At 36.5% G+C, this 27,452-nt stretch overlaps 1 protein-coding gene across 1 annotated transcript in view; it reads right to left on the bottom strand.

Moving 5' to 3' along the window:
- Positions 1-21,640: 21,640 nt before the first annotated feature.
- Positions 21,641-27,452, bottom strand: part of TLL1 (tolloid like 1) — a 253,243-nt gene continuing 247,431 nt past the window's right edge. The window contains exons 20-21 of the mRNA XM_064273593.1: positions 25,957-26,207; positions 21,641-24,794 (exon numbers count right to left, since the gene is read on the bottom strand). Of these exons, the coding sequence (XP_064129663.1) occupies positions 24,660-24,794; positions 25,957-26,207 (386 nt within the window). The 3' untranslated portion in view covers positions 21,641-24,659. The remainder of the gene's footprint in view (positions 24,795-25,956; positions 26,208-27,452) is intronic.

Here is a 27,452-nt window from a genome sequence, read left to right on the forward strand (position 1 = left end):
ATGGATCCTGGCTGAAAGTGGAAAATACCAGAAAGATGTTTACCTGTGTTTTATTGACTTCATAAAGACATTTGACTGTGTGGATCATGATAAATTATCATGATAACGTTGCAAAGAATGGGAATTCTAGAACATTTGATTGTGCTTCTGAGGAACCTGTACATAGATCAAGAGGCAGCTGTCAGAGAGAACAAGGGAACGGTGTGTGTCAGGGTTGTATCCTTTCATCATACCTGGTCAATCTGTATGATGACCAAATAATCTGAGAAGCTGAACTATATGAAGAAGAACAGGGCATTGGGGTTGGAGGAATACTCACTAACCTCCTGCATTATGTGGATGACACAACCTTGCTGAAAGTGAAGAGGACTTGAAGCACTTACTGATGAAGATCAAAGACCATAACCTGCAGTGTGGTTTACACCTCAACATAAAGGAAACAAAAATCCTCACAGCTCGACCAATAAGCAACATCATGACAAATGGGGAAAAGACTGAAGTTGTCAAGGATTTCATTTTACTTGGATCCACAATCAACAGCCATGGAAGCAGCAGTAGAGAAATCAAAAGATTCATTGCATTGGGCAAATCTCCTGCAAAAGACCAATTTAAAGTGTGGAAAAGCAAAGATGTCACCTTGAAGACTAAGGTGAGCCTGACCCAAGCCATAGTGTTTTCAATGACCTTCTGTGCACGTGAAAGCTGGCCAGTGAATAAGGAAGACCAAAGAAGAATTTACCCCTTTGAATTGAGTTGAAGAAGAATATTGACTATACCATGGACTACCAAGAGAATGAATAAATCTGTCTTGGAAGAAGTATAACTAGAACGCTTCCTAGAAGCAGAGATGGCAAGAATACGTCTCACATACTTTGGACATGTTGTCAGGAGGGACCAGTCTCTGGAGAAGGACATCATGCTTGGTAAAGTAGAGCGTCAGCGAAAAAAAGGAAGACCCTCACTGAGATGGATTGACACAGTGGCTGCAACAATGGGCTTAAGCATAACAAAAGATTGTGAGGATGGTGTTTTGGGCAGTGTTTCGTTCTGTTGTATATAGGATCGCTGTAAGTTGGAACCGACTTGATGGTACCTAAAAACAACAACAACAATACCTTGAATACTTTATTCCCTATAAATGTTTTAACTTGAGGTCTTAATTTTGGAAAGTCTACAGTGTCTTCTAGGTAATCCATCTTTTGCTTTGGTTACTTTTAAAATGTTTTTCTTTAACTTTGTGTTATACAGTAATTTTTTAATTTATTTTGGGTGTGGATTTCACTTTATTTATTTTGCTTGGGAATTATTATGTTTCCTTAATATGATGATACTTGTCCTCCACAAGTTCTAGAACATTTCAGATATTAACTATTTTATTCTCCCACATTTTCTCTACTCTTTCCTTCTGTAACATCGAATGATATATATTGAACATTCACATTCTATCCTATATGTCACTTAAACTGTCATATTATTTTGTCACTTTGTCTCTCTTTGTTATGCTCTGTGTAATTTTTAATCCCTCCCACTTCATAAATAATATCTTCAGCTGTATCTAATCTGAAATTTTAATTTTAATGGCTATTTATTTATGCAAGTTCAATTTATTTTTTAATCTACTCAGTATTTTGACAGTATCTATTGTTTTTCTGCATGTTTTCTGTTTCCTTTATTTAATTATTTAATATAATTTGTTTTTACTCTATATATGATAATTCCAGTGCTCAAAGTTCTTAGAATTTAATTTAGCTACTTGTTATTTTGGCTTACTTTTACTTGAGTAGTGTATAAATTTTGATTGTGACACAATATTCTATGAAGCATTGTGTGTGGCCACTATGTGTCCTGGGTTGTAGGTATATGCCTCCAAAACTTTTCTGTATATGTTTATGCTCTTGAGAGGGTTGGTTATGCCAGACTTTAACAACATTTAAAAATTATTTATTGCCTTGGAAAGGAAAGAAAATTGTGAAGCAAACAAGTCATTTCACTGCTCTGTAGATCATGCTACAATTATAAAACTTCTCTTTTCCACCAGGCAGCCCAACATTGATTGGAGACAATGGGTTTCATGAGTCTCAATATGTCTCATAATAGGATCTAACATTTAAAAAGAACTGTGGCTGGCATTAAGATAGTGTTTTTTTAAAAAACTATATCACCCTGCTTGTTAGATAAATATGTGAATAAATATCACAATTCTGATAACCACCTCATCCCCCTTAGCCATCTGGAGAATGGATAATTAAAATTTATGAGTTGAAATTATAAGTGTTTAATGCAAAAAAGAAAAGTTGATAAGACAACAGAAGTAAACACACACACACAAATGCAATGAATAAAACAAGTTAATATTAAGGATAAGGAAAGGATGCTTACATTAACACTTACCTCAAAATACAGACCATGGTATTTGGAATAAGTGCCTCTAAAATGGTAGCAAAATACACATAAATGTTTTATAATTGAAATTTTGAGGTTTGGGGATTTTTTTTTTTTAATTAATGCTTACCTCTCCAACATAAATATAAGCTTCCTGAGACTAGGAGTTGTGATTTTTATTTACCTATTTATTTTTACTTCTCAATAAAGTCACAGTACTAACACAGTGCCTGGTACCAAACCCATCGCCATCGAGTCTATTTCTACTCATAACGACCCTATAGGACAAAGTAGAACTGCTCCATAGGGTTTTTAGGGAGCTACTGGTGGATTTGAACTGCCGACCTTTTGGTTAGCAGGCAAGTGCTTAACTACTGGACCACCAGGGTTCCTTGAACTGCCGACCTTTTGGTTAGCAGGCAAGTGCTTAACTACTGGACCACCAGGGTTCCTAGTAGGCACTAAGAAATATTTTTGAATGAATTTAAAAAAAAAAAGTAAATAAAACACATGTTTGTGGGAGATGGGGCAAAATGACAGTATAAACAGTTGTACCCTAGCATCCTCCACAACAATAACACAAGAAAACAGGCACAAATTGATGCAACCAGCAATCTCAAAACACTTGAGACAGCCGTTGAAGGCTTGGTTATGGAATAATGAATTGGAGGAGATGTAGAACAGGGTCAGTAGGTACACAGGTTTATGGACCATTCACACCCTACCCAAAGGCCTTGCACAGTGTTGCCATTTTGCTGTAGTTACAAGTGGCATCCCCAAACAAGGAGCCCAGGGAGAGAGCAATACAGAAACTCAGATAGGGGCAGAAACTGTGCAAACAGCTCTAGAAAGGAGCGGCAAGATGGGCAAGGTACATACTGGGCCTGGGCAAACCTGAGAAATAGTAGTGCATGGCAGCAGCATAGATTTGAGTCCCAGAAACCCCAGGGGAGTGCTACCAAGTACAGTGGTGTAGACTGGACTATGGGGGCAGGGGGGCAGGGGGTAGGATGGATGGAGAGTGCACTCCCAGGGAGAACCAAAAAACCAAACCCATTGCCGTCTAGTTGATTTTGACTCGTAGAGAACCTATATGACAGGATAAAAGTACCCCAGAGAGATTCCAAGGGTCACCTGGTAGATTTGAACTGCTGACCTTTTGGTTAGCAGGCTTTGCTCTTAACCACTATGCAACCAATTTTTCCATCTCTGGGGAGGGGCACAGGGAAAATGCAGCAGTAGAGGCATGTGCTCTTGTGTCTCAGGTGAATGCAGTGGCAGGAGAGCACCAAGAATTAGAATCAGGACCACTCAGCAGACACAGGACCATCCTTAACCCAGGACAGAAGGTGCTCATCCAAGCAACATATCAGCAAACAATTAGCCTCTGTCCCCTTACCTCTCCCTAGAGAACCAGCCCAGTACTATACACCTCGCTGTGGCGAAGACCCTGACCCCCAGGGCCACACCTACTCACACTGCACAGAAAGGTGCTCCCAGCACCACACAACCTGCTGTAATAAGGGTCCTGCACTCAATCCCAAAGGCCTGCAGTGCTCAGCCTACCCACCTAAGAAGGGAAGCCTCACCCAGTGAACTGGTAGCTTTGAAACCATAAGGAGATCCCTTGGACATAACAACAGGAGAGTCTCTACCTTTACCCATTCCAGCGCAACAGAAATAAGTCTGGGAAACTCCTGGCAGGTGCTTGACAGCTGACCCAGAGTGCAATGCAGATCATAGTACATGAACAGATGGCCCTGGCACAGAAAGATAAGGGTGATGCTGTGGAGTGGGGGTTGAAACATCTGAGCCATTTAATTTGGACTAGAGTGACTAGGCAAATACTGCTCAGATAGAAGTTAGTGAATCATGGGAAGAAGCAACGAAGGAAATAAGAGGTGAAACAGTGACAATTGGTGAGCCTGGTACCCGTACCCATTGTCATCGAGTCAATTCTGACTCATAGCGACCCTAAAGGACAGAGTAGAACTGCCCCATACAGTTTCCAAGGAGTGCCTGGGTATTTGAACTGCTGAACTTTTGGTTAGCAGCCAGAGCCTAGACCAGGAGAAAAATAGAAAAGAAATAATAGCAAGAAATAATAAGACAGAGAGGATGGAATAAAAACAAAGAAAAACATCCTTCAATAATATAAAGCAATAATTATAATAATACAAAACAAAAAGAACAATCTAAAGAGAAAGGGAAGAAACCAGCCTCCTGATTTATAAAAACTAAAAAATTAATGTCCTGGAAACAACAGACAATTACAAAGAATTTTGAATATACCGTGGACTACCAGAGGAACAAGCAAGTTTGTCTTGGAAGAAGTACAGAGTGCTCCCTGGAAGCAAGAATGGTGAGCTTCATCTCAAGTACTTTGGACAGGTTATCAGGAGAGACCAGTCCCTGAAGAAGGACATCATGCTTGGTAAGGTAGTGGGTCAATAAAAAAGATGAAGACCCTTAAAAAGATGGGTTGACACAGTGGCTACAACATTGGACTCAGACATAGCAACAGTTGTGAGGATGGTACAGGACCAGGCAGTGTTTCATTCTGTTGTACATAGGGTCACTATGAGTCGGAACCAACTTGATGGCACCTAACAAAAACAACAACTGGTTGTATTTCTTCCAAGACAGATTTATTCATTCTTTTGGCGGTCTGTGGTAAATTCAATATTCTTTACCAGTATCATAATTCAAATGTATTGATTTTTCTTTTATCTTCTTTATTCATTGTCCAAAAAGAAAACTTGCTCTTGAATGTTGAGTAGCAAAAGCAAAAGGAAAAAATGGTCAAATAAAAGAGCTGAACAGAAGATTTTGAAGGGTGGCTTGAAAAGACAAAGTATTATGATGACATATGCAAAGACCTGGAAATAGAAAACCAAAAGGGGAGAATGCACTCAGCATTTCTGAAAGTGAAAGAACTGAAGAAAAAATTCAAGCTTCAAGTTGCAATACTGAAGGATTTGATGGGGAAAATATTAAATGATGCAGGAAGCATCAAAAGAAGATGGAAGGAATACACAGAGTCACTACACGAAAAAGAACTGGTTAATGTTCAACCATTTCAGGAGGTAACATATGATTACGAACTGATAGTAATAAAGGAAGAAGTCCACGCTGCACTGAAGGCATTGGCAAAAAACAAGGCTCCAGGAATTGAAGAAATATCAATTGAGATGTTCCAACAAAAGGACACAACGCTGGAAGTGCTCACTTGTCTGTGTCAAGAAATTTGGAAGACAGCTATCTGGCCAATCAACTAGAAGAGATCCATAATTTTGCCTGTTCCAAAGAAAGGTGATCAAACAGAATGCAGAAATTATAGAACAATATTAATATCATATGCAAGTACAATCTTGCTGTGGATAATTCAAAAATGGTTGGAGCAGCACATGGACAGGGAACTGCCAGAAATTCAAGCCAGATTCAGAAAGAATGTGGGACAAGGGTTATCATTGTTGATATCGGATGGGTCTTGGCTAAAAGCAGCGAATACCAGAAAAATCATTCAACTGTGTGGATCATAACAAATTACGGATAACATTGCCAATAATGGGAATTCCAGAACACTTAATTGTGCTCATGAGGAACCTGTATATAGATCAACAAGAGGATACTGCATGGCTTAAAGTCAGAAAAAGTGTGTGTCAGGGTTGTATCCTTTCACCATAGTTATTCAGTCCGTATGCTGAGCAAATAATCCAAGAAACTGTACTGTATGAAGAAGAATGGGGCATCAGGATTGGAGGAAAACTCATTAACAACCTGCATTATGCAGATGACACAACCTTGCTTGCTGAAAGTGAAGAGTATTTGAAGCACTTATGGATGAAGATCAAAGACCACAGCCTTCAGTATGGATTGTACTTCAACATAAAGAAAACAAAAATCCTCAGAGCTGGGCCAATAAGCAACATCATGATAAACAAAAGAAAAAGATTGAAGTTGCCAAGGATTTCATTTTACTTGGATCTACAATTAACACCCATGGAAGCAGCAGTCAAGAAATCAAAAGACGCATTGCACTGGGCAAATTGACTGCACCAGACCTCTTTAAAGTGTTGAAGAACAAAGATGTCACCTTGAGTACTAAGGTGTGCCTGACCCAAGCCATGGTGTTTTCAATCACCTCCTGTGCATGCAAAAGCTGGGCAATGAATAAGGAAGACGGAAGAAGAATTGATGCCTTTGAACTGTGGTGTTTGTGAAGAATATTGAATATACCATGGACTGCCAAAAAAAATTGTCTTGGAAGAAGTACAACTAGAGTGTTCCTTAGAAGCAAGGATGGCGAGACTACGTTTCACACACTTTGGACATGTGATCAGGAGGGATCACTCACTGGAGAAGGACATCATGCTTGGTAAAGTAGAGGGTCAGTGAAAAAGAGGAAGACCCTCATCGAGATGAATTGTCACAGTGGCGGCAACAATGAGCACAAGCATAGCAACAATTGTGAGGATGGTGCGCAGAACCAGGCAGTATTTCCTTCTGCTGTGCATAGGGTCGCTATAAGTTGAAATCAACTCCACAGCACCTAACAACAACATCAACATTCATTGTCCAACTTTCAAATCTGTATGAGGCAATTGAAAATACCACGGGACAGGTGAATCGTGACTTAGTCCTCAGAGCGACATCCTTGCTTTTTAACACTTTTAAGAGGTCTTTTGCAGCAAATTTGCCCAATGCAGTATGCTGTTTGATTTCTTCATTTTTGCTTCCATGGGCATTGATTGTGGATCCAAGTAAAATGAAATTCTTGACAACGTTAATAGTTTCTCACTTTATCATGATGCCGCTTATTGGTCCAATTGTGAGGATTTCTGTTTTTTTTAAGTTGATGTGTAATCCACACTGAAGGCTTTAGTCTTTGATCTTCATCAGTAAATAGTTCAAGCCCTCCTTGCTTTCAGCAAGCAAGGCTGTGTCATGGGCTTATCACAGGTTGTTAATGAGTCTTCCTCTAATCCCAATGCCCCGTCCTTCTTCATATAGTCCAGCTTCTCAGATTATTTGTTCAGCACACAGGTAGAAAAGTATGATGAAAAAATACAACCATGACACACACCTTTCTTGATTTTAAACCACTCAGTATCACCTTGTTCTGTTCGAACAACTGCCTCTTGGTCTGTGTACAAGTTCCCATGAGCACAGTTAAGTGTTCTGGTATACCCATTCTTCACACTGTTAGTCACAATTTGTTGTGATCCACACAATCGAACGCCTTTGCATAGCCAATAGAACACAGGTAATCATATTTCTGGTATTCTCTGCTTTCAACCAAGATACATTTGACATTGGCAATGATATCCCTCGTTTTGTGTACTCTTCTGAATCCTCCTTGAATTTCTGGCAATTCCTTGCAGATGCACTGCAGCAGCAACTTTTTAATAATCTTTCAAAAATTTTTACTTGCATGTGATATTAACGATAAACCAAAAAGCAAAACCAAACCCATTGCCATTGAATCAATTCCAACTCTTAGCGACCCTATAGGACAGAGTAGAACTGTCCCATAGAGTTTCCAAGGAGCAACTGGTGGAGCAAACTGCTGGTCTTTTGGTTAACAGTTGAGCTTTTAATCACTGTGCCACCAGGGCTCTGATATTAATGGTATTGTTCTATAATTTCCACATTTTGTTGGATAACCTGTCTTTAGAATGAGCACACATATGGTTCTCTTCTAGCCGGTTGGCCAGGTAGCCGTCTCCCAAATTTCTTGGCACAGACAAGTGAGTGCTTCCAGCATTGTATTCATTTGTTGAAACATCTCATTTGGTATTCTGTCAGTTCCTTGAGCCTTGTTTTTTACCAACACCTTTAGTGCAGCTTGGACTTCTTCCTTCAATATCATGGGTTCTTGATCAAATGCTACTTCCTGTAATGGTTCTTTTTGGTACGATGCCTCTGTGTATTCCTTCCATCTTCTTTTGCTGCTTCCTGTGTACTGCACTGTTTAGTTCATAGAATCCTTCCACGTTGCAACTTTAGGCTTGAATTCTTTCTCCAGTTCTTTCATCTTGAGAAATACCAAGTGTGTTCTTCTCTTTTTGTTTTCTAACTGCATGTCTTTGTATGTTCCATTGTAATAATTTATTTTGTCTTCTTGAGCCATCTTTTGAAATCTGTTCAGCTCTTTTACATCATCATTTCTTCCATTAGCTTTAACCACTCCACGTTCAAGAACAAGTTTCAAAGTCTCTTCTGATATTCATTTTAGTCTTTTCTTCCTTTCCTGTCTTTTTAATGACCTTTTGCTTTCTTCATTTATGATGTCCTTAAAGTCATCCTACAACGCATTAGAAACACAACTCTTACGTAAACTAACACAAAAAGGGGTAGAAAATTTTCAGCAGACCCACAGTAAAAGGAGAGATTGAATCAGTAATCAAAAACCTCCCAATGGTAACATCAAAAAACAGCCCTGAACCAGATGGCTTCACTGGGGAATTTTACCAAAATTCAGAAAAAAAATGGACACAAATCATGCTCAAATTGCCCCGAAATGTACACGAGGAAGTGATATGCTATTTTTATACAAATAATGAGTGCTTTCTACACTTGTTTGCCAATCACGCCCTCTCCCATGAGGTTTTCTTATAAGCACCACTATGCCAATTTTTTTTTTACATGTTGCTATAAAAAATTAGCATAGTATACTTACGAAAATACCTCTCTGGGGAGAGCTCAGTTGGCAATCAAACATAGAAGGTGTGCATTATTTTTGTATAAATACAGTACTCGCTAACTCACTTAATGAAATCTGCATTACCCCAATGCCAAAGACATCAAATAAAACTACAGACCTAGATCTATCATGAATATAGATGTAAAAATTCTAAAAAAAAAAAATGAGCAAACAGAATCCAGCAACATATTGAAAGAATTACACACCATGGCCATGTAGGATTTATTCCAGGAAATGCAAGGTGGCTCAACATTAGAAAATCAGTAAATGTAATACACCGTATTAATCAAACCGAGGAAAAGAACCAAATGATCATCTCAACAGACACAGAAGACATTTGATAAAATCCAAATCCACAAGTTAGGATCAGAAGGATAGTTCCTCTACATGATTAAGGGAATCTATGAAAAACCAACAACCAAAATAATACAAAATGGAGAATGATTGAGAGCCTTCCCCTGGAGAACAGAAATGAGACAAGGATGTCCACTATCACCACTTCTATTCAATATCATGCTGCAAGTCCTAGCCAGAACAATAAGGAAAGAAAATGTATCCAAATTGGAAAGGATGAACTACAAGTACCTCTATTTGAGGATGACATGATGCTTCATGGCTCCAGACCATGTAGCTACAGTAAGGATTACAGTCACCTCATTTGCATCCAACTTTGCTTAAACAGTAAATAACATTTACTGTGTCAATGCATTGAGATTTAGGGAAATATTTGTTACTGCAGCATGTACCCTAGCCTATAGTAACAAATTGCCACTAATTGATAGTCATTTTCCTACTTCTGGACCTCAGCTTCTTCCTCCTTAAAAAGAGGCTCATTAGACTAGACTACATACAGAAAATCCTAAAGAATCCAAAAGAAAGCTTCTCAAAGTAATAGAGGAATTCAGCAAAGTTGCAGGGTACAAGATCAACACTCAAAAATCAATTGGGTTTCTCTACACCAGCAATGAGAAATTTAAAAAGGATATTAAGAAAACAATTCCATTTAAAAAAGAATCTAAAAGAATAATATATTTAGGAATAAAATTAACCAGGGATGTAAAGGACTTATACTATGGAAACTATAAAACACTAGTGCAAGAGACTAAAAGACATCCAAACAAAGGGAAAGACACTCTGTACTCACGAATTCGATGACTTAATATTATAAAAATGTCAACATTATCCAAAAAGATCTACCAAAAAAAAATTTTTTTTTTTTAATAGATTCAATGAATTCTCAACCAAGCTTCCAGGAACTTTTTTTTTTTTTTTACAAAAATTAAAAAAAAATAATTCTCATCTTTATATGGAAAGGCAAGAGGCCCAGAATAGCCAAAGCTGTTTTGAATAAGAAGAACCAAGTAGGTGGCCTCACACTTCCCAATTTTATAACAGGCTCCAGGAATTGGCAGAATACCAATTGAGATGTTTTAGCAAAATAATGCAGTGCTGGAGGTGCTCACTCATCTATGCCAAGAAATTTGGAAGACAGTTACCTGGCCAGCAGACTGGAAGAGATCCACATATGTACCCATTCCAAAGAAAGGTAATTCAGCAGAATGCAGAAGTTATGAAACAAAATCCTTAATATCACACATAAGTAAAATTTTGCTGAAGAACATTCAGAAGCAGTTGCAGGAGTACATCAACAGGGAACTGCCAGAAATTCAAGCCAGATTCAGATGAGGACGTGGAATAAGGGATATCATGGCTGATGTCAGGCGGATCTTGGCTAAAAGCAGAGAATACCAAAAAGATGATTATCTGTGTTCTATTGACTATGAAAAAACATTTGACTGTGTGAATCATAACAAATTATGGATAAAGTTGAGAAGAATGGGAATTTCAGAACACTTACTTGTGCTCTTGAAGAACCTGTATATACAGCAAGAGGCAGTTCAGACAGAACAAGGGGGTGCTGTGTGGTTTAAAGTCAAGAAAGTTCTGTGCCATGGTTGTATCCTTTCACCATACTTATTCAATCTGTTTGCTGAACAAATAATCCAAGAAGCTGGACTATATGAAGAAGGACATGGCATCAGGATTGGAGGAAGACTCATCAACAACCTGCAATACGCAGATAATACAACCTTGCTGGCTGATGGTGAAGAGCACTTGAAGCACTTATTGATGAAGGTCAACGACTACAGCCTTCAATATGGATTATAGCTCAACCTAAAAAATCTTCACAACTGGACCAATAAGCAACATTATGATAAATGGAGAAAACATTGAAGTTGTCAAGGATTTCATTTTACTTGGATCCACAATAAATGTCTATGGAAGCAGCAGTCAAGAATTGAAACAGTGCTTTGCATAGGGCAAATCTGCTGTAAAAGATATCTTCAAAATGTTAAAAAGCAAAGATGTCACTTTAAGGACTAAGGTGCACCTGACCTAAGCCATGGTGTTTTCAATTATCTCCTATGCATATGAAAGCTGGATAATGAATAAGGAAGACTGAAGAAGAATTGATGACTTTGAATTATTGTGTTTGTGAAGAATATTGAATATACCATGAACTGCCAGAAGATTGAATAAATCTGTCTTGGAAGAACTAGAGCAATAATGTTTCTTAGATGCAAGGGTGCTGAGACTTCAACTCATATATTTTGGACATGTTATCTGGAGGAACCAGCGCCTAGAGAACGTCATGCTTAGTGAACTAGGCAGTCAGTGAAAAAGAGGAAGACCCTCAACAAGATGGATTGATACAGTGGCTGCAACAATGTGCTCAAGTACAATAATCATTGAGGATGGCACAGAATCGCAGTGTTTCATTCTGTTGTATATAAGGTCACTATGGGTTGGAGCCAACTTGATGGCACCTAACAACAACAACATATAGCTGCAGCGATCAAAAGTGGTTGGTACTGTTTTAACAATAGACACATAGACCAACGGAACAGAATTGTGAGCATAGAAAATAACCCTTACATTTATGGTCAACTGATTTTTGACAAGGGTATTAAATCCTTTAATGGAGAAAGAACAGTATCTTCAACAAATGGTACTGGGGAAATTGGATTTCCACATCCAAAAAAATGAAACAGCATCCATATCTCACACCATACACTAAAACTAAATTCAAAATAGATCAAGGACACAAATGTTAATTCTAAAAGCATAAAGTTTTTGAAAGAAAATATAAGGCATAGCTATGGGACTTTTTTTTGTTGTTGCTGTTGTTGATAGATTATCATGTCCAAAAGCAATTGTATGAGCAGCAGAAGTCAAAATAGACTATTAGAATCTCATAAAAATTAAATATTTATGTTCACCAAAAGGCTTCCTTAAGAGGGTAAAAAACAACCTACAGACTAGGAAAAAAATCTTCAAAAACCATATAGCCGGTAAGGGTCTAACAGCCAAAATATAACATAAAGCTCCTACAACTCAACAAGAAAAGACAAATAACCCACTCAAAAAAATGGGCAAAGGACATGAAGAGACACTTTACTAAAGAAAATATTCAAGTGGAAAACAAACACATGAAGAGATGCTCACCATCATTAGCCACCAGAGAGATACAAATCAAAACTACAGTAAGATACTACCTCAATGATCAAAAAACAGAAAGTAACAAACATTGGCAAGGATGTGGGGAAATTGGAACCCATAATCATTCCTGTGGGAATGTAAAATGGTACAACTGTTGTGAAAAACAGTATGATGATTCCTCAAAAATTAATAACAGAACTACCATATGACCCAGCAATTACACCCCTAGGCATATACTCTATGGACCTAAAGTAATGACACAAACAGACATATGCACATCTATGTTCATTGCAGCTCTATTCAGAATAGCAAAAAGTTGGAAACAACCTAAATGCCCATCTACAGATGAATGGATAAACAAGATGTAGTACATAAGTACGATGGAATACTACTCCACCACAAAGATAAATGAAAAAAAAAAAAAAAAGATAAATGAAGTCCTGATAAATGCTACAAACATGAATGAACTTCAAGTCATTATATCGAGTGAAATAAAGCAATCACAAAGGGACAAATACCGTGTGATATTACTTATATGAAATGATAAGAATGGCTAAATATATAGAGAACAATGATTATTAGTGGCTAGGGGTGAGAGGGAGAGGGAAGGAATCTCTGGCTTGCATTTGCCTATGGTGATGGGAAAATTAATTAAGGGCAATAATTACACAACCTGACTAATGAAACTGATATCATTAACCAACACACCAGTAAAAGGGCAAAATGGCAACTGTTGCATTATATACAGGAACAGATTACCCAGTAAGCAAGTTAAGCACGTGTTTAGGGCATCAACAGAGCAGGGGCACCAGTCGTCCAAAGCAAAGGCCCATAGATGCCAAGAAGACAGGGCGCAAGGAAAAACGAGCACTGCAGTGGAAGTGAAAACCCTGGTGGCACAGTGGTTAAGCACCTCAGCTGCTAACTGAAAGGTTGGCAGCTTGAACCCACCAGGCGCTCCTTGGACACCCTCTGGGGCAGTTCTACTCTGTCCTATAAGGTCACTGAGTCAGAATCTACTCAAGGGCAACAGGTTTGGTTTGGTTTTGGCAGCAGTGGAAAAGAACTGGCAGGGCACTAAATGAAACTGATTCAGCTCTATCTAGTACATGAGAATGTGCCAGCAGGAAATAAAGTTCACACACGGTCATGAGGGCATCCCTGCACATGATTGCTTACGCTATGCAGCCCCTACCACTTCAATACCTTCACTGATATCTCTCTCCTATGGTCCCCTTCCATGTGACTGAAACTCCTTATCTAGGCAGTTCTCTTGGGAGTATACTAATTCTTTGTAGTAAGGAAGAGATAGGGGTGGGGTGTCAAGCCTAATTCTTGCCACATTCACTCATATGCAGCTGGATCCAACATGAGCAGTTACTGGGCAAGGATGGATTATATTAATAGATATCAACTCTGATCCATTCTGAGATAGCCATCTCCTACATTCACGTCTGCTGATCCAGCAACTCCAGCCATGAAGGCCAGCGATGCTCTTCGCCATGTTACAGGCACAAAATATGCTCTTGCGCATGTCCTGGTAAACAACAAACGGAAACTCCAGTCCCAGACAACATGTAAAAGTGAAGAACCATTGCCACGAATTCAGTCAAATTACTTTTTAACTGCGTGGGGTTTATATACAATTATGCCGTAAGTTTGTAAAAATAGTATTTGTAACTTTAGTATATGCTTGGCATACATGTAGACGTGACCGAGCATACATTTAATATAATAATAACATGGGTAATAATTTAATATAATACTAACATAGCGAACATCCAAAAATACTGGAAATATTAATATTTATCCAACATGAAAAGTTTTAATTTATCTACCAAGTGAGTTTTGTTTTTTATTGTCTGTTGCGCAGCACGTAGTGCTTGATATTACTCTCTATATATGCTAATAAATGAGGTGTTACGCACATTAAACAAACAAAAAAAAAGCCCAAACCTGTTGCAGTCAATTCCGACTCATATTGACACTATAGGACAGAGTAGAATTGCCCCATACAGTTTCCATGGAGTACCTGGTGGATTCGAACTGCCAACCTTTTTGTTAGCAAGCCACAGTTCTTAACCGCTATGCCACCAGGGTTTCCATTATTCACATTAGGAGGATGCAAATTTCAAAATTTCTTTATCATGCAAAATGTTTCTGTTTTGCAATAATGAGTGCTTTTCTAAATTCATCTCCCAAGAAAGCAAAAAATAAAAGGGCTTTAATCACAAACATGACGTTTATGTTTTATCAGAATATTCACATACCTCTATGTAAGGAAATTGAACAATTCCTTGAGGAAATTTATTAAATGAATATATAGATAATAAAAATTTTATAAATGTATTTTATTTTCCATTTCCTTTCAGACTGACTTTCTTTTAAGAAATTGATTGATATGACTTGCAAAACAAACTTGCTCATTTAGAAGTGATGCTATTGTAACATCAGTTATGTATCTCCAAATATGGGATTTGAACAATTCCACAAACAAATGTACATTACATAAATTTTGTATATGGTAACAATTATATTTTCCTTTTCATTTTGGACCCACCAGGTATAACCTCACATTCAGTTCTCCCTTATTAACCACATAAGAGTGTACCAGTGGCACTATAATCACGTGGCTCATGATGTGTCCTATCTTGTGCAAAGGGAACGAAAAAATGTCTTCAGATTGAGCATACTCTTGTAGCTGTAGCACACTCTTTGCACTTAATCTCACCTCCATAGCTTATCAGCAGTAGTCCATTGAACTCTGAAGACACAGCATCAAAGGGTGGAAAGTGACTGCGCAAGTCGTTAAGTATTATTTCAAGATGAAACACACTTGTGGAGGCCTTCAAAGGACACATCAACAAACATCGTATGACAAATGAATGAAATTATTTCTGACTGCCTTGTAAGTACTATTTCTTTTGACAGTCTTAGACCTGAAGAACAAAATTACACGTTCCAAATCAATTTATTTTACTTAAGATTTTCAAATATAAATTTTTGTGTTAATGTCCAGATTTCAACGTCACTTTTATTTTTACAAATTTTACTTGTTTTATAAATTTTTATTTTCAATTATTAAAATTTATTTGCTATGGTAGAACCAAATTTAAAAAAATGACATAATTTTATATCCAGGTAAAATAAAATGGCAACAATTAAGTAGAGTGCAAAAATGAAAACTTGCGGAAGATAAAAAGGACCTGTGAATTCCTAAAGACAATTCCAAACATAATTCATAATTCATTTACAACATAATGAATCAGAAGAGACCTCTTTCATTGAATTCTTGAGTTTAATGGGTGCAAACCATTGCACTAGTACTGCTAGTGCTGAAATTACTAATAGCAATTCAAATATAACAGAATTTGTGCCAAATTCTGTATCCCTCCCCTCCTTGCTGCAGTAAAAGAATTAATAATGGTGCAGAAAGTGAAACTATTTTAGAACCTGAAATTGTTACATCTGCAGACCCCATAAACAACAGAAATACAGACCCTGCTTTGTTGAATAATTTTTCTCCTAATGATGTAAATCACTGGATCAAAAGAGGGCCAACTGATTATCAACATCACAGTGGACCATTTGGAAATTTGCGTTAAAAATTTCCAGATGTTAAACAAAACAAAGTTCTGTAGATAGAATATATTTCTAGGCTGCCAAACCAACGGTGAAAATTATAAGAGGGAGTGGTTATTGTATTTGCCATGAGTCGGCTCTATATATTGTTTTGTTTGCAAACTATTCAGTCCTAAATCATTTAATTCTCGATTTGCTACAGATAGATTTAGTGATTGGTGCAACTCGAATATTACTGATAAACATGAAACAGTTCAATTCACAGAAATTTATGTTGTCATATTTAAACCGAAGACATGGTTTTGCCTAAACTCATGAGCTGAAAACCCAAATTAATGAAGAACATCATTACTGGAAGCTGTTTGCAACATGTTGTTGCTGTCATTATAACCATCGCTGAATGTGGACTATCTTTTTGAGGAAGAAATGAATTGTTTGCATCCCTGCAAAATGGAAATATTTTGGGTTTACTTGTACTTGTTCCTCAGTTTGATCCATTTTTAGCAGGTCACATCTCAAAATATGGTAACACAGGAAAGGGCAACCCAAGGTATATGTCTAAAACAGCATATTAAGAATTAATAAACTTAGTGATAAAGCTCATTCAACTATTTTCAGTGAAAGCGTAGCTTGATGTTTCAGGTTGTCTGTGGATTCCACTCCTGATCTTTCTTATACAAATCAGCTAAGTATTGTTTTAAGATAAGTATCTCCAACAGACGGAGAACCTGTTGAGTGATTCATCACATTTCAAAAAAAAAAAAAAAAAAAAACCCATTTACTAGGCTTAAAAAGTCATACCGGTGAGGAAATTGCAAATGAAGTACTTCACCATTTACATGAAGTTTACAAAACCGATTTTTTTAAGTGCAGAGGCCAGTCCTATAACAAAGCTGCCAATATGCCAGGGCATTATAAAGGCATGCAACAGAAACTTCTAGAATGTAATGAACGTGCCATTTTCATATCACATGCACTACATCCTTAATCTTTTAGGATGCAGTGCAGTAGATTGTTGTCTAGAAGCAGGATTTTTGTTTGTTTTTTTTTCTATTGTTAGTCACTCTACACATTTTTTTTACCACCTCTACTCATTGATGGGAATTATTAAAACATATTTAGGCAATGATAGAGTATTACAATGTCTTTCTAATACACCTTGGGAAGGACATGCTGCAGCAACAAGTGCAATCCTGGAATAATACACTCAGACTCTAGATGGCTAGAAAATATTGCTGAAAATCAGGAAAAAAAAAAAAATAGTAAAAACTAGAGCTTTTTTTTTTTTTTAGAGCGTGTATTTATGTTGGTTATGTAGAATAACATATTGCAGCATTTTCATCAGATGAGTCAAGCTCTCCAAGATTTAGAAGTAAACTTTAAGACACGTACAGACCTCTACCAGTCATTAAAATGGTATTTACATAATTTAAGAGATTTTGAAAAGTTCGAAAACACAACAACAACAAAATACTGCCAAATACTGATTATCAATCGGTTCACCACTGCAGAAGCATTAGAAAGAAACAAGTAAATGGCGGAGGTGCTCCAGAAGTATTGAGTGCCAAAGGTCAATATCACGTAACCACATCCTACACCATCATTAACACACTAGAATCTTGCGTGAGAAGAAGGGTGAAAGTGTATGAAGTGCTTTCAAATAGATTCTCCTTAAACAACGTGGATACGCCTAATGAAGAACGCATGAAAGCATCCAAGAAATTAGTGTAGGCTTATCTCGATGAATTAAATACAAAACTTTACACAGAAGTGTGACAGTTTCATTCTTAAGTGAGAACTAGTCTACAGATTCAGGAAAGACAAATTTTACTCATGTAGGCATGTACGATTGCATAATAGAAGATAAAATACAGTGTGTATTTCCTAATGTTGAAATTGCTGTAAGCATATTCCTAACTTTAATGATCACAATATGCACAACAGAATGCTCATTTTTGTCTCTAACGAGATTCTAAAACCCTCAGCGTTCAATAGTGATTTAAGAAAGACTCAATTCATTATCCTAATTATGTATGTAAATAGATATTGTTCAGCAGCTTAATTGTGATGAAATCATGGAAGAATTTGTAAGAGCAAAAAATAGAAATGTTTAGTTATAACATGTTAGAGATGAAAGATCTATCCAAAAATAAAATATAGTAATTTGCTGTAATATTTGTTTCCTCATTAAATTTTCTTTTAATGCACATTTTCATTTGTTCATTTCTAATTATAGCATTTATTACAAAACAAGCATCAAAATTGAAGTTGGAGCTGTTTAATGCAAACTTGGTGAAAGTCAGTTTTTCATTGCTGGTGATCAACATCATCTCATAGCGACCCTATAGGACAGAGTAGAACTGCCCCGTAGAGTTTTGACTCGATGGCATTGGGTTTTTTTTTTTTTTTTTTTTTTTGGTTTTGGAGATCAACAGAATTTTACATTGATTGTTCAAATGGCTAAATTTGCTAACTCATTTTCCTTGTTATAGAATATTCTTTTTGTAGAAAATGTGGTATATAGTAAAAATCTTAGTACCCTGCATCCACTAAAATTTTAAAATCCAGTTCATCTCATTCTGCTAAAATGGCATATGCCATTCTGTGTTTAATTGCTAATATTATAGTTGCATTTAAAAAGAACTTACATCATAGATAGCTAAGACACACACTCAGACACATAAATATACATGTATATATATATAACTCACATATCCCAGTCAAATGTGTGAGTAAGCAGGGGAGGGGGCACCACAAATTATCAGTGTTTAGGGCCCTCACATGCCTTAATCTGACTCTGGTTATATATAATTATACAGTAACAACAACAAAAAAATGAAGCTTTTGATACTACTTAGGTACAACCAAACCCCTAATGACATTAGTTTTCTTAGTTCGATGGCTTAGGGTCATGGTTTCATGGGACAGTCTGGTCAATTGGCCTAATACTGTTTTTAGCATTTCTGTTCTACCTCCTAGTTTGGTGAGTAGAGCCTGGGGTTGTAAAAGCTTAAAAGCAACTATCCAAGATACAAGAATTGGCCTCAATTCACCTGCAGCAGCAGTTGAAGAAGGACAGCCAGGCAACGTAGAAGGAACTGGACTGCAGGTCTAATTGCCTCCACGAACTACCACCTCCTTTGCCATGAGACAAGACGAACTAGATGACGCCCATCTGCCATCACTGAACATTTGATCAAAGATTCAGTAGGTGGAACCTGATCAAAAGGGGAAAATATATGGAACGGAATTTCAAATTCCTATGGAATCCATACTTACTGGACTCACAGGCTTGGAGAAACCCCTGGATATATTGTCCTGAGGTAATCTTTAAACCTTGAACTGAAACTCTCTTTTGAAGTCACCTTTAAACAAAACTGTTTAGGTCAATTAATGAAAACTCTTTACCTTGAGCATTATACTCTTTTAAAGAATTATCTATATGTAATCAAATCGACAACAGTAATTCTAAAGTATCGAGAAATTCAGGGTTGCCTTGAGTTGGAATCCACTCAGTGGCAACAGGTTTGGTTTTTTGAGTCTAATGGGAATGAAATAATTTGGATAGAGAAAGCATGAATGATGACACAAAATGGAGAATGTAACCAATGTCAGGAAATTGTACATATAGAAGTTTTGAAAGGGTGTATGTTTATTGTGTATATATTTTTACCAAAAAAAAAAAAAAAAAAAACAACCAAAGGTTGTATTCTGTCTTTTGTTTTGAAAATGACAAAACTTATTAGGAGGAACTCTTTATTCCCAGAAAACTCAAATACAACTAATAGGCTTGCAGTGGTATAAAAACCACTTTAGCAAAATTATTACACCCTGATGTAAAATTTTCTTGCAATTTAGTTTAATTTTAAATTATAGCCTTCTAAAGGCTATACATCCACTAAATAGTCTTTTAGATAGGTTTACATATTTAAGCCTTATTATCTATAATCCTGTAGCTTTATCTGTCCTTTCTGGTGAATCTTCCCATTTAAATAATTTTCAGTGGCATTCCTTGAAGTGAACCCGAACCCCTCCACCCCCATGTGATCCCATCACCACTACTCATGTATCCAGAATAGAACTGCTCTATAGGGTTTTCAAGGTTGTGACTTTTCAGAAGCAGATCACCAGATCTGTGTCTGATACGCCTCTGGGTGGGTTCCGGTCACCAAACATCTGACTAGCAATCCAGTGCTTAACTGTTTGCACCACCCAAGAACTACCGACATGTGCTTACCCCATTGCCCATTGCCGTGGAGTCAATTTTGACTCATAGCGATGCTGTAAGACAGAGTAAAACTGCCCCATAGAGTTTTCAAGGAGCGCCTGGCGGATTTGGTCTGCCAATCTTCTGGTTAGCACCCATAGCTCTTAACCACCATGCCACAAGAGTCAGTGACATGCGCTTAGGTCCCTCTAATTCCTTTGAGATAACCCTCCATTGGCCCCTGCAAGAGGTAGGATATCATACTTGGGACAAGGGGCACATGGACAATCTGATTCAGGTGGAAAATATTGGAGCGTCTGAAGGTGAGAGAGTTGAAGGCTGGATAGAGAAGAAAGTAGATGCCAAAATAAAGTTTGGAAATTAATAACATTTCACAATGTTTCCAAACCAGCCTTTCTATCAATTTTTTTCCTAAGCTAATGTAAGGTTTCTAAATTTTAAAACCATAGCACTAAAACACTAAAAGCTAAATATTCAATGGCAACCATTTATCATCCATTTAAGCACAAAAGACTTCAATTGATTCACAGACCAGCTTTTTTTTTTTCTCTTTAAGAAGTTTTCTATTACAGGTGTTTTTTTTTTTTTTTTTTCTTGTAAAATAGAAAAAGTTACTACAATTCAAATAATCTTCTTTAGGTGGTAATTATTTTCCCATTTTCCTCCTGTCCTGCCAGATTTAATAAGTGGTATAAAAACTTCCCCCTCCCCCCAAAAAAGAAAGCTGAATCCCATTATGACTAAATAAAAATAAGAATTATGATAATTGTTTTAAGTCAGGGTTATTTTTAGTGTCAAACATGGTTACAGTTCCATTAAATTTAATTGAGGACGTAATTTAATATTTCTTTTAAAAAATAACCTTTACGCTTATAAAAAACAAAATTAATTCTTAGATACTCAGAAATTTTCTATGTGGCCAATCAAAATTTGATATTTGAAGCTTACCATTCAAAATATAGCAATAAAAAAAAAGCAATAGTAGAAACAAAATAAAGAGACTTAGATGTTAAAAAGAAAATTGAACAGAATTTGGAGCTGATCTGTTGATGTATTAAAATTAGTCTGGAGACAAAAAAGTCACCTAATACAGCCATGAAGTATGTGGGGACTTTGGAAACAACTGCTGTTTCTCATACATTCCTTTAAAATCATTGTCTTACGCATATATGTTAAGTCATGGTCTTAGTAAAGAATTTATTTTAGAAATTGACTTTTAAAGTAATTTAATAAAATCACGTTAAGTGAGAGTAGTTTTTTTCTTCTAATTATAGTCAGTGAGGACTCTACGGGAGTCAGAACTTTGGCAAATATAAAGTACAACCAATATACCAATGTAGGGTTGAAAATAATTTATGAAATTAATTTAATAAGAAACCTAGAATAGTAACTAACAATTATTAACAAAACAACAATGAAGCTGTGTATATTTACATTTAACAACATCTTTAAGGCAATGATTGAATTAATATAAGAACTAATAATATGCAGTAAACTGATACTTCACATACAATACAATAATATTGATGTTTATGTTGAAGCACTAAATTTATGACAACATCACTGTATGCCTTCTAAATATCTTATTTTAATTTCTTTGTTGAGTCAACTATGCTCATTGTGCTTACTCTAATGTGGATTTAAGAATACTCAAAATAAAACACTATATTTCTTCTACCACTCTAGATAAAATAATTTAACATATTTATTATTACAAAAAGCCTGTTGTTACTAAGGCTAAACCACAGAGTAGTTGTTTTTGACTTCGTAAATTTCTAGTACTAATTGTGGTTCTTAATGATAGCTATAGTTGATATTCTAATTCTCATGCCGTTCCTGGAAGAAGCAGTGTGTTTATCCTGAAAATTTCGTTCTAATTCACTCCTGAAATTTACTTTATGTAGAAAAGTTTCATCATTAAAAAAAATCTACTATTTATACACCTCAAGATTGATTCTACTACCTTTTGTAGAAGAAGCTCATACGAGTCTAATGTCAAGCAAATTGCGGTTCAACTTCTAACTTTACACTGTGACCTTCAGGAGGTTACATAAACTCTTTGAGCCTCAGATCTTGAACTACAAAATAGGAGGACCACAGCCATCAAAGGGTAGCATGAAGTTTAGAAAGAGCTAGTGTGCATACGTAACACAAGGCCTAGTACACTACAGGTATTCAGTTGAGGTCCATTTCTCCTCTTTTCTCCATCCCCAGTGTATTTTGGCAAATTGGAGATGAATGAAAAAAAAATTAGAACTTACTGGAATAAATTAGCTCAGTGAAAAAACTCATCTAAATTTCAGTCAAGAGTTATACGTTTTCAAAGTGACATTCAATAAGAACAAATGATTGGTTTTAAAAATGTATTTACATCTTATAACTCATTTCAAGAAAAGATATGCAGGGCAACAATGACAGAAACACAAATAAGCTACATATATGTGTGTAGTTTAATTTGTAAACATGAAGAAAAAGACCCAATTTTATTAAATGCTGTTGAATGTTCATGGACAGGTAACAGAAACAAAGCTTCTTCATAGAGCAATCTACATCCCCATCAAAACATATCAAAATAGAGTTTCTCTAAAAGAAAGTCTTTTATTGATGCAGTTGATACTAACTAGAAGTTCCCATTATTTGTCCATGAAACTTTCTAAAAAAGATGCTACTTCAGACAGGATTCTGGTAGAACTTGGCACATAAATTTTAACTTTTCGACCACCCACTACTTTTCGCCTTCTTGTAGCTTCACTCGCTCAGAAAACCTTACATATACATACACTAATGTTAAGAACACACCTGGCTTCAAAGCAGAAAATTCATTCTAGAATGACATGTTCTGCAACGAAAGCAAGTCATCATATTTATCGCTGATATTCTCAGTCATGGAATGGATTTTCCTCATAGAGCTGTTAACATACAATATTATGTTCAACATTTCAAAAGGTGTGTCTACAGGAGGATCGATTTTATCATGTGCAAGAATTCTAAGGTATTACAAGCAGTTGTTCCACAGGACAAGTGCTGCCATTGCAAGAAAACAATCTTAATACATTTAACAAGTCTTTTTTCTTCAAATGCCACCAGCCAGACGTAGGGAGACATTCACAGCCTACGGGATGTTGGCTCAAAGGTCAAAAACTTTGTTTAAAAAAAATATGTTTATGGAATAGCACCATAGAAAGTCTTTCAGAACCAAATTCTTTTTTTCCAACATTGCATCTTTTTTTTTTTTAACTGAATCCTAGGAGCAAGAAGAGTCCTTTCAGTTCTTATAAGATCTCCTTTGCATCATTTCATTTTTTTTTTTAAATATTACATTAACCATGACAACATCAAGTATAACAACATCAGATGCACAAAATAGTCAAAAGAAAGACAACAGCAGCAGTGGTAACTTGAGTGTGAACCACCCAGGCAGTCAGTCAGAAGAATTCTGCACACATCTCTTGGGAGTTTTCTTGTAAGGTTCACAAGATTTCTTGGATCTGGTATGAGAAGGCAACACTTTCACACAAAGAACTGAGTTTACCAATCAACTAGGCTTTTTCCAATACTTAAATCAATGATGTCTAGGGCTTAACTGCAATAATAGACATTGCTGACATTTCAAACGTGTCAAAATGTCAGCAAAATGAAGTGGTGTCGAGATCAGCTGGATTTCAAAGAGGTTAAGTGGGCCTGTGAGTGAAAATAATGAAGCTGAAATATTCTGTTTTCTGAACATGAGACACACACTAGACATTTAAAGTACAAACCACCTTCAAAAGACTTCCATTTCACATCACCTTATATGGATCTAGTTTGCATTGTATCCTAGACACAGCGCCAAAGCAATTATATTCAGATATGAGAAGATGGTTTTCCAGTTTGTGACCTACAAGATCATTTTATTTCCCCAAATCTTGGAAAATTGTCGAAAAGTACACTCTGCAGTGTCACAGCCCCTGAAATGATTTGTCTGAATTGTGAGGCATCTATATTAAGCTGTGAACAGAAGCTTTTAGAGTCTTCACTGAAGCACTTGATGTCCTTTCATCATGTTTATTAAGTCTGTCAAGCAAGGAGTTCAGATATCCTCATAGTGCTGACCTGGGTTATCCAGAAGTTTCTCTTTTAGTACATAGGTAATGCTATTCTTACAGTTTGCTTTTGTTCAAACTCATTATATAAAACATTTGTGCTAGTATCTTCAGTTTAAAAAAATATGCCTTCTCTCCATTATGTGCGTTCCTGTATGTTCCAACAGAGGTTTTGGCGTTATTTTTTGGTATGCATGGTATCTGGATATCTTATACTTTTGTATCTTATATGAAATCCTTTCTTGTTGATTGTGTCATCAGTATGAAAACGAATTAAAACCGCATCCCCAGTTGAATAGATCTCTTCTGGTGGCTAAAGACAAAAAAATAAACAAAAAAGCAAATGAACAAAAAATAGAACAAGTCACTTTTTCTTCCGTGTATTTATGTTTGGCAGTATTTTTCCTTTGTTATATAATTTAATCCTCCCCAACCTTGCAAAGTAGATATAATTGACTTCTTTATTTTACAAGTGAGAAAACTTGAGTTTCTGAGAAGCAAATGACCGGCTCCAGAACACACAGCTAGTTAGTGTTACAGTGGGCTTTAAACACATATCAATCTGTTTCCAAGTTCTGGCATTTTCTTCTCTAGAATTTTTTTTTTTAATTATTCCTCTGAAAGTTTTAAGCCGAGTTCATCTGATCCACAAATAAATAAACTGAAGTTCAGAGAGGCTAAAGAGATATCAGGTTGGTTTCAGAGTCTGCTCTGGGGCAAAGCCACTTCCAGAATCCAAATCTCCCAGTATTTCCTGTTTTAATAATGTAAGTACCAAGAAGCTTTTTTGTTGCATTTAGTTGCTATTTGGGCAGGAGTTCAACTGTATTATTTAGGCAATAGATGCCAACAGGCATTGAAATAATTGAGGCTAATGTCTTCAGAACAAATTACGTATGCAGAAGACGACCCATATTAATGCCGTGAGTCCCGGGGCGGGTGTGGGGGAGCATTGAAAAAATCTTTTTTTATTTCTCAGGTGACATCCTCTGGCCTGTATCTGGCACTCAGTATGCTGCACAGGAGACAAAGTGTCTTGACCCTGACACTGTCACCAAATACTATTGTTATGAAAGTAATGTTAGTGTGAATGGCGTGTCTATTCTTTTGTGGTTTAATTTAGGAAGGTGACATAATTGCCAAAGCTGTGTGTTTAAGTATATTGCTTGGAGATTACTGAATATTTAAATATTTATTGTGCAATAAAAACATGAATGAAAATATTAAAACCTGGAAAGTAATAAGAAATGATAACTAATGAGTTCATCTATCTTATCAGATATGATGCAGCAAGTTAATTAGAGGTGGAGAAGTGGTAAGGGAGGGAGAGAAATATTACAATTTGTCAGGCCACTAGTAATATGATGTAACTCTTTTTTGTAAAAGCACTGCCAATTTTTATATATTATATATGTCAATCACGATACAGTTGACTTTTTATCATGTCTACGGTATCTTGTTGGTACTATACTTACGCCTGATCCACAGAAATGACCAAGCCCCACAGCTGTTGAATCGAGGCCATCAAAGAGCTCGACATAGTCATAGCCACAGTCGGCTTCTTCTTCCACCTCAAACGTCTGGAAGGACAACTCGAGTCGAGAACCCTGTTCTGACACTAATAGCCATTCACAGTCGACCTGTCCTGGGTAGTTGTTGTCACCAAACTGAGCATGCGAGTACAGATCTCTGGGTTTTGATTCGGCTTTCAGTCGGCCACCACACTCTGCCCAGGAAAGAAAATGAAGCAAATAATCTTGAGGAGCATTTATAGGTCTGATGTCAATGTTAATGTAGCTTAACCATCCTCTAACTTCTGTTTTCATTTCCCTCACCAGACACATTTTCTGTAATTGGAGAGTCAGAGAGTTTAATGGGTACTTTCACAGGCCCTGGCTGGACTCAGACTGCCTGTGTCAGAATCTCAATTCCAGCACTTACTTAGTTTTGTGGTTTGGGGTAAGTGACTTTTACCTCAATGATCCATAGTTTTCTCAAGTGTAAAATGTAGATGATTATAATAATAGTACCTATCCAAATGGGTTTTGAGGATTTAATTAATACATGAAGATCACTTAGAACAGTGCCTGCCACATAGTAACTTATTTTTATACCTAAGATTGTTTTTAGTCTCATACCCGTTGCCATCAAGTCAATTCTGATTCCAGCAACTCTACTGGACAGAGTAGAACTGCCCCCTCATGGGTTTCCAAGGAGCAGCTGGTGGATTTGAACTGCTGACCTTTTCGTTAGCAGCCTGATCTGTTAACCACTGTGCCACCAGGACTCATAGATACTATTTTAATAGGGAATAAGTCAGGATCTTAGCTTCAGTTTAATATCAATAGTTAATAAAGCCAGAACTCAAAGGAATGACAAATAACTTAAAATTCAACAAAATATATAAAACTTCTAAGTGTATGTGTGTCTGTGTATTATATAGAACTCTCTATATAGAATATATGGGACAGTATTACTTTTCTTAAAAAAAATTAGGTAACAATATTTATCTAACCTGAGGGTGCAAAAACATACACACATCAGTAATTAGAGTTACCTTTGTAATTCCACAAACTATTAACTTATATTTTTCATGTGTGTCATAGCAAAAAAAAAAAAAACTCTTTTACAGCATCTTTTCAAGTCAGAAATTAATAAATATGTCCTCCATCAGCTATTACCTTATGACTAGGGATAAATACACTAAAGAAGTAAGTATAAAGATTTATAGTTAGTATAATATAGAAAACAAAAGGTTCCAAAAAATCTTCCAGCAACCTTTTAGAGTCACAGACCCAAGCCTTTGTAATAACTAGAGGTTAATTAAACAAAGGTAGAGGAAATCTACAATGCCCCACTAACCAAGACACATGCAAACATCCGAGAGAGAGCAAGAAAGCTAAAAATGGGACATGAAAAGTAGCCGAAGGAGAAAGTGGGATGAACAGCTCTTTTGGTATAGGAATGAGGG

The sequence above is a fragment of the Loxodonta africana genome, chromosome 21 (assembly GCF_030014295.1).
Source record: "Loxodonta africana isolate mLoxAfr1 chromosome 21, mLoxAfr1.hap2, whole genome shotgun sequence".
Taxonomy (NCBI): domain Eukaryota; kingdom Metazoa; phylum Chordata; class Mammalia; order Proboscidea; family Elephantidae; genus Loxodonta; species Loxodonta africana.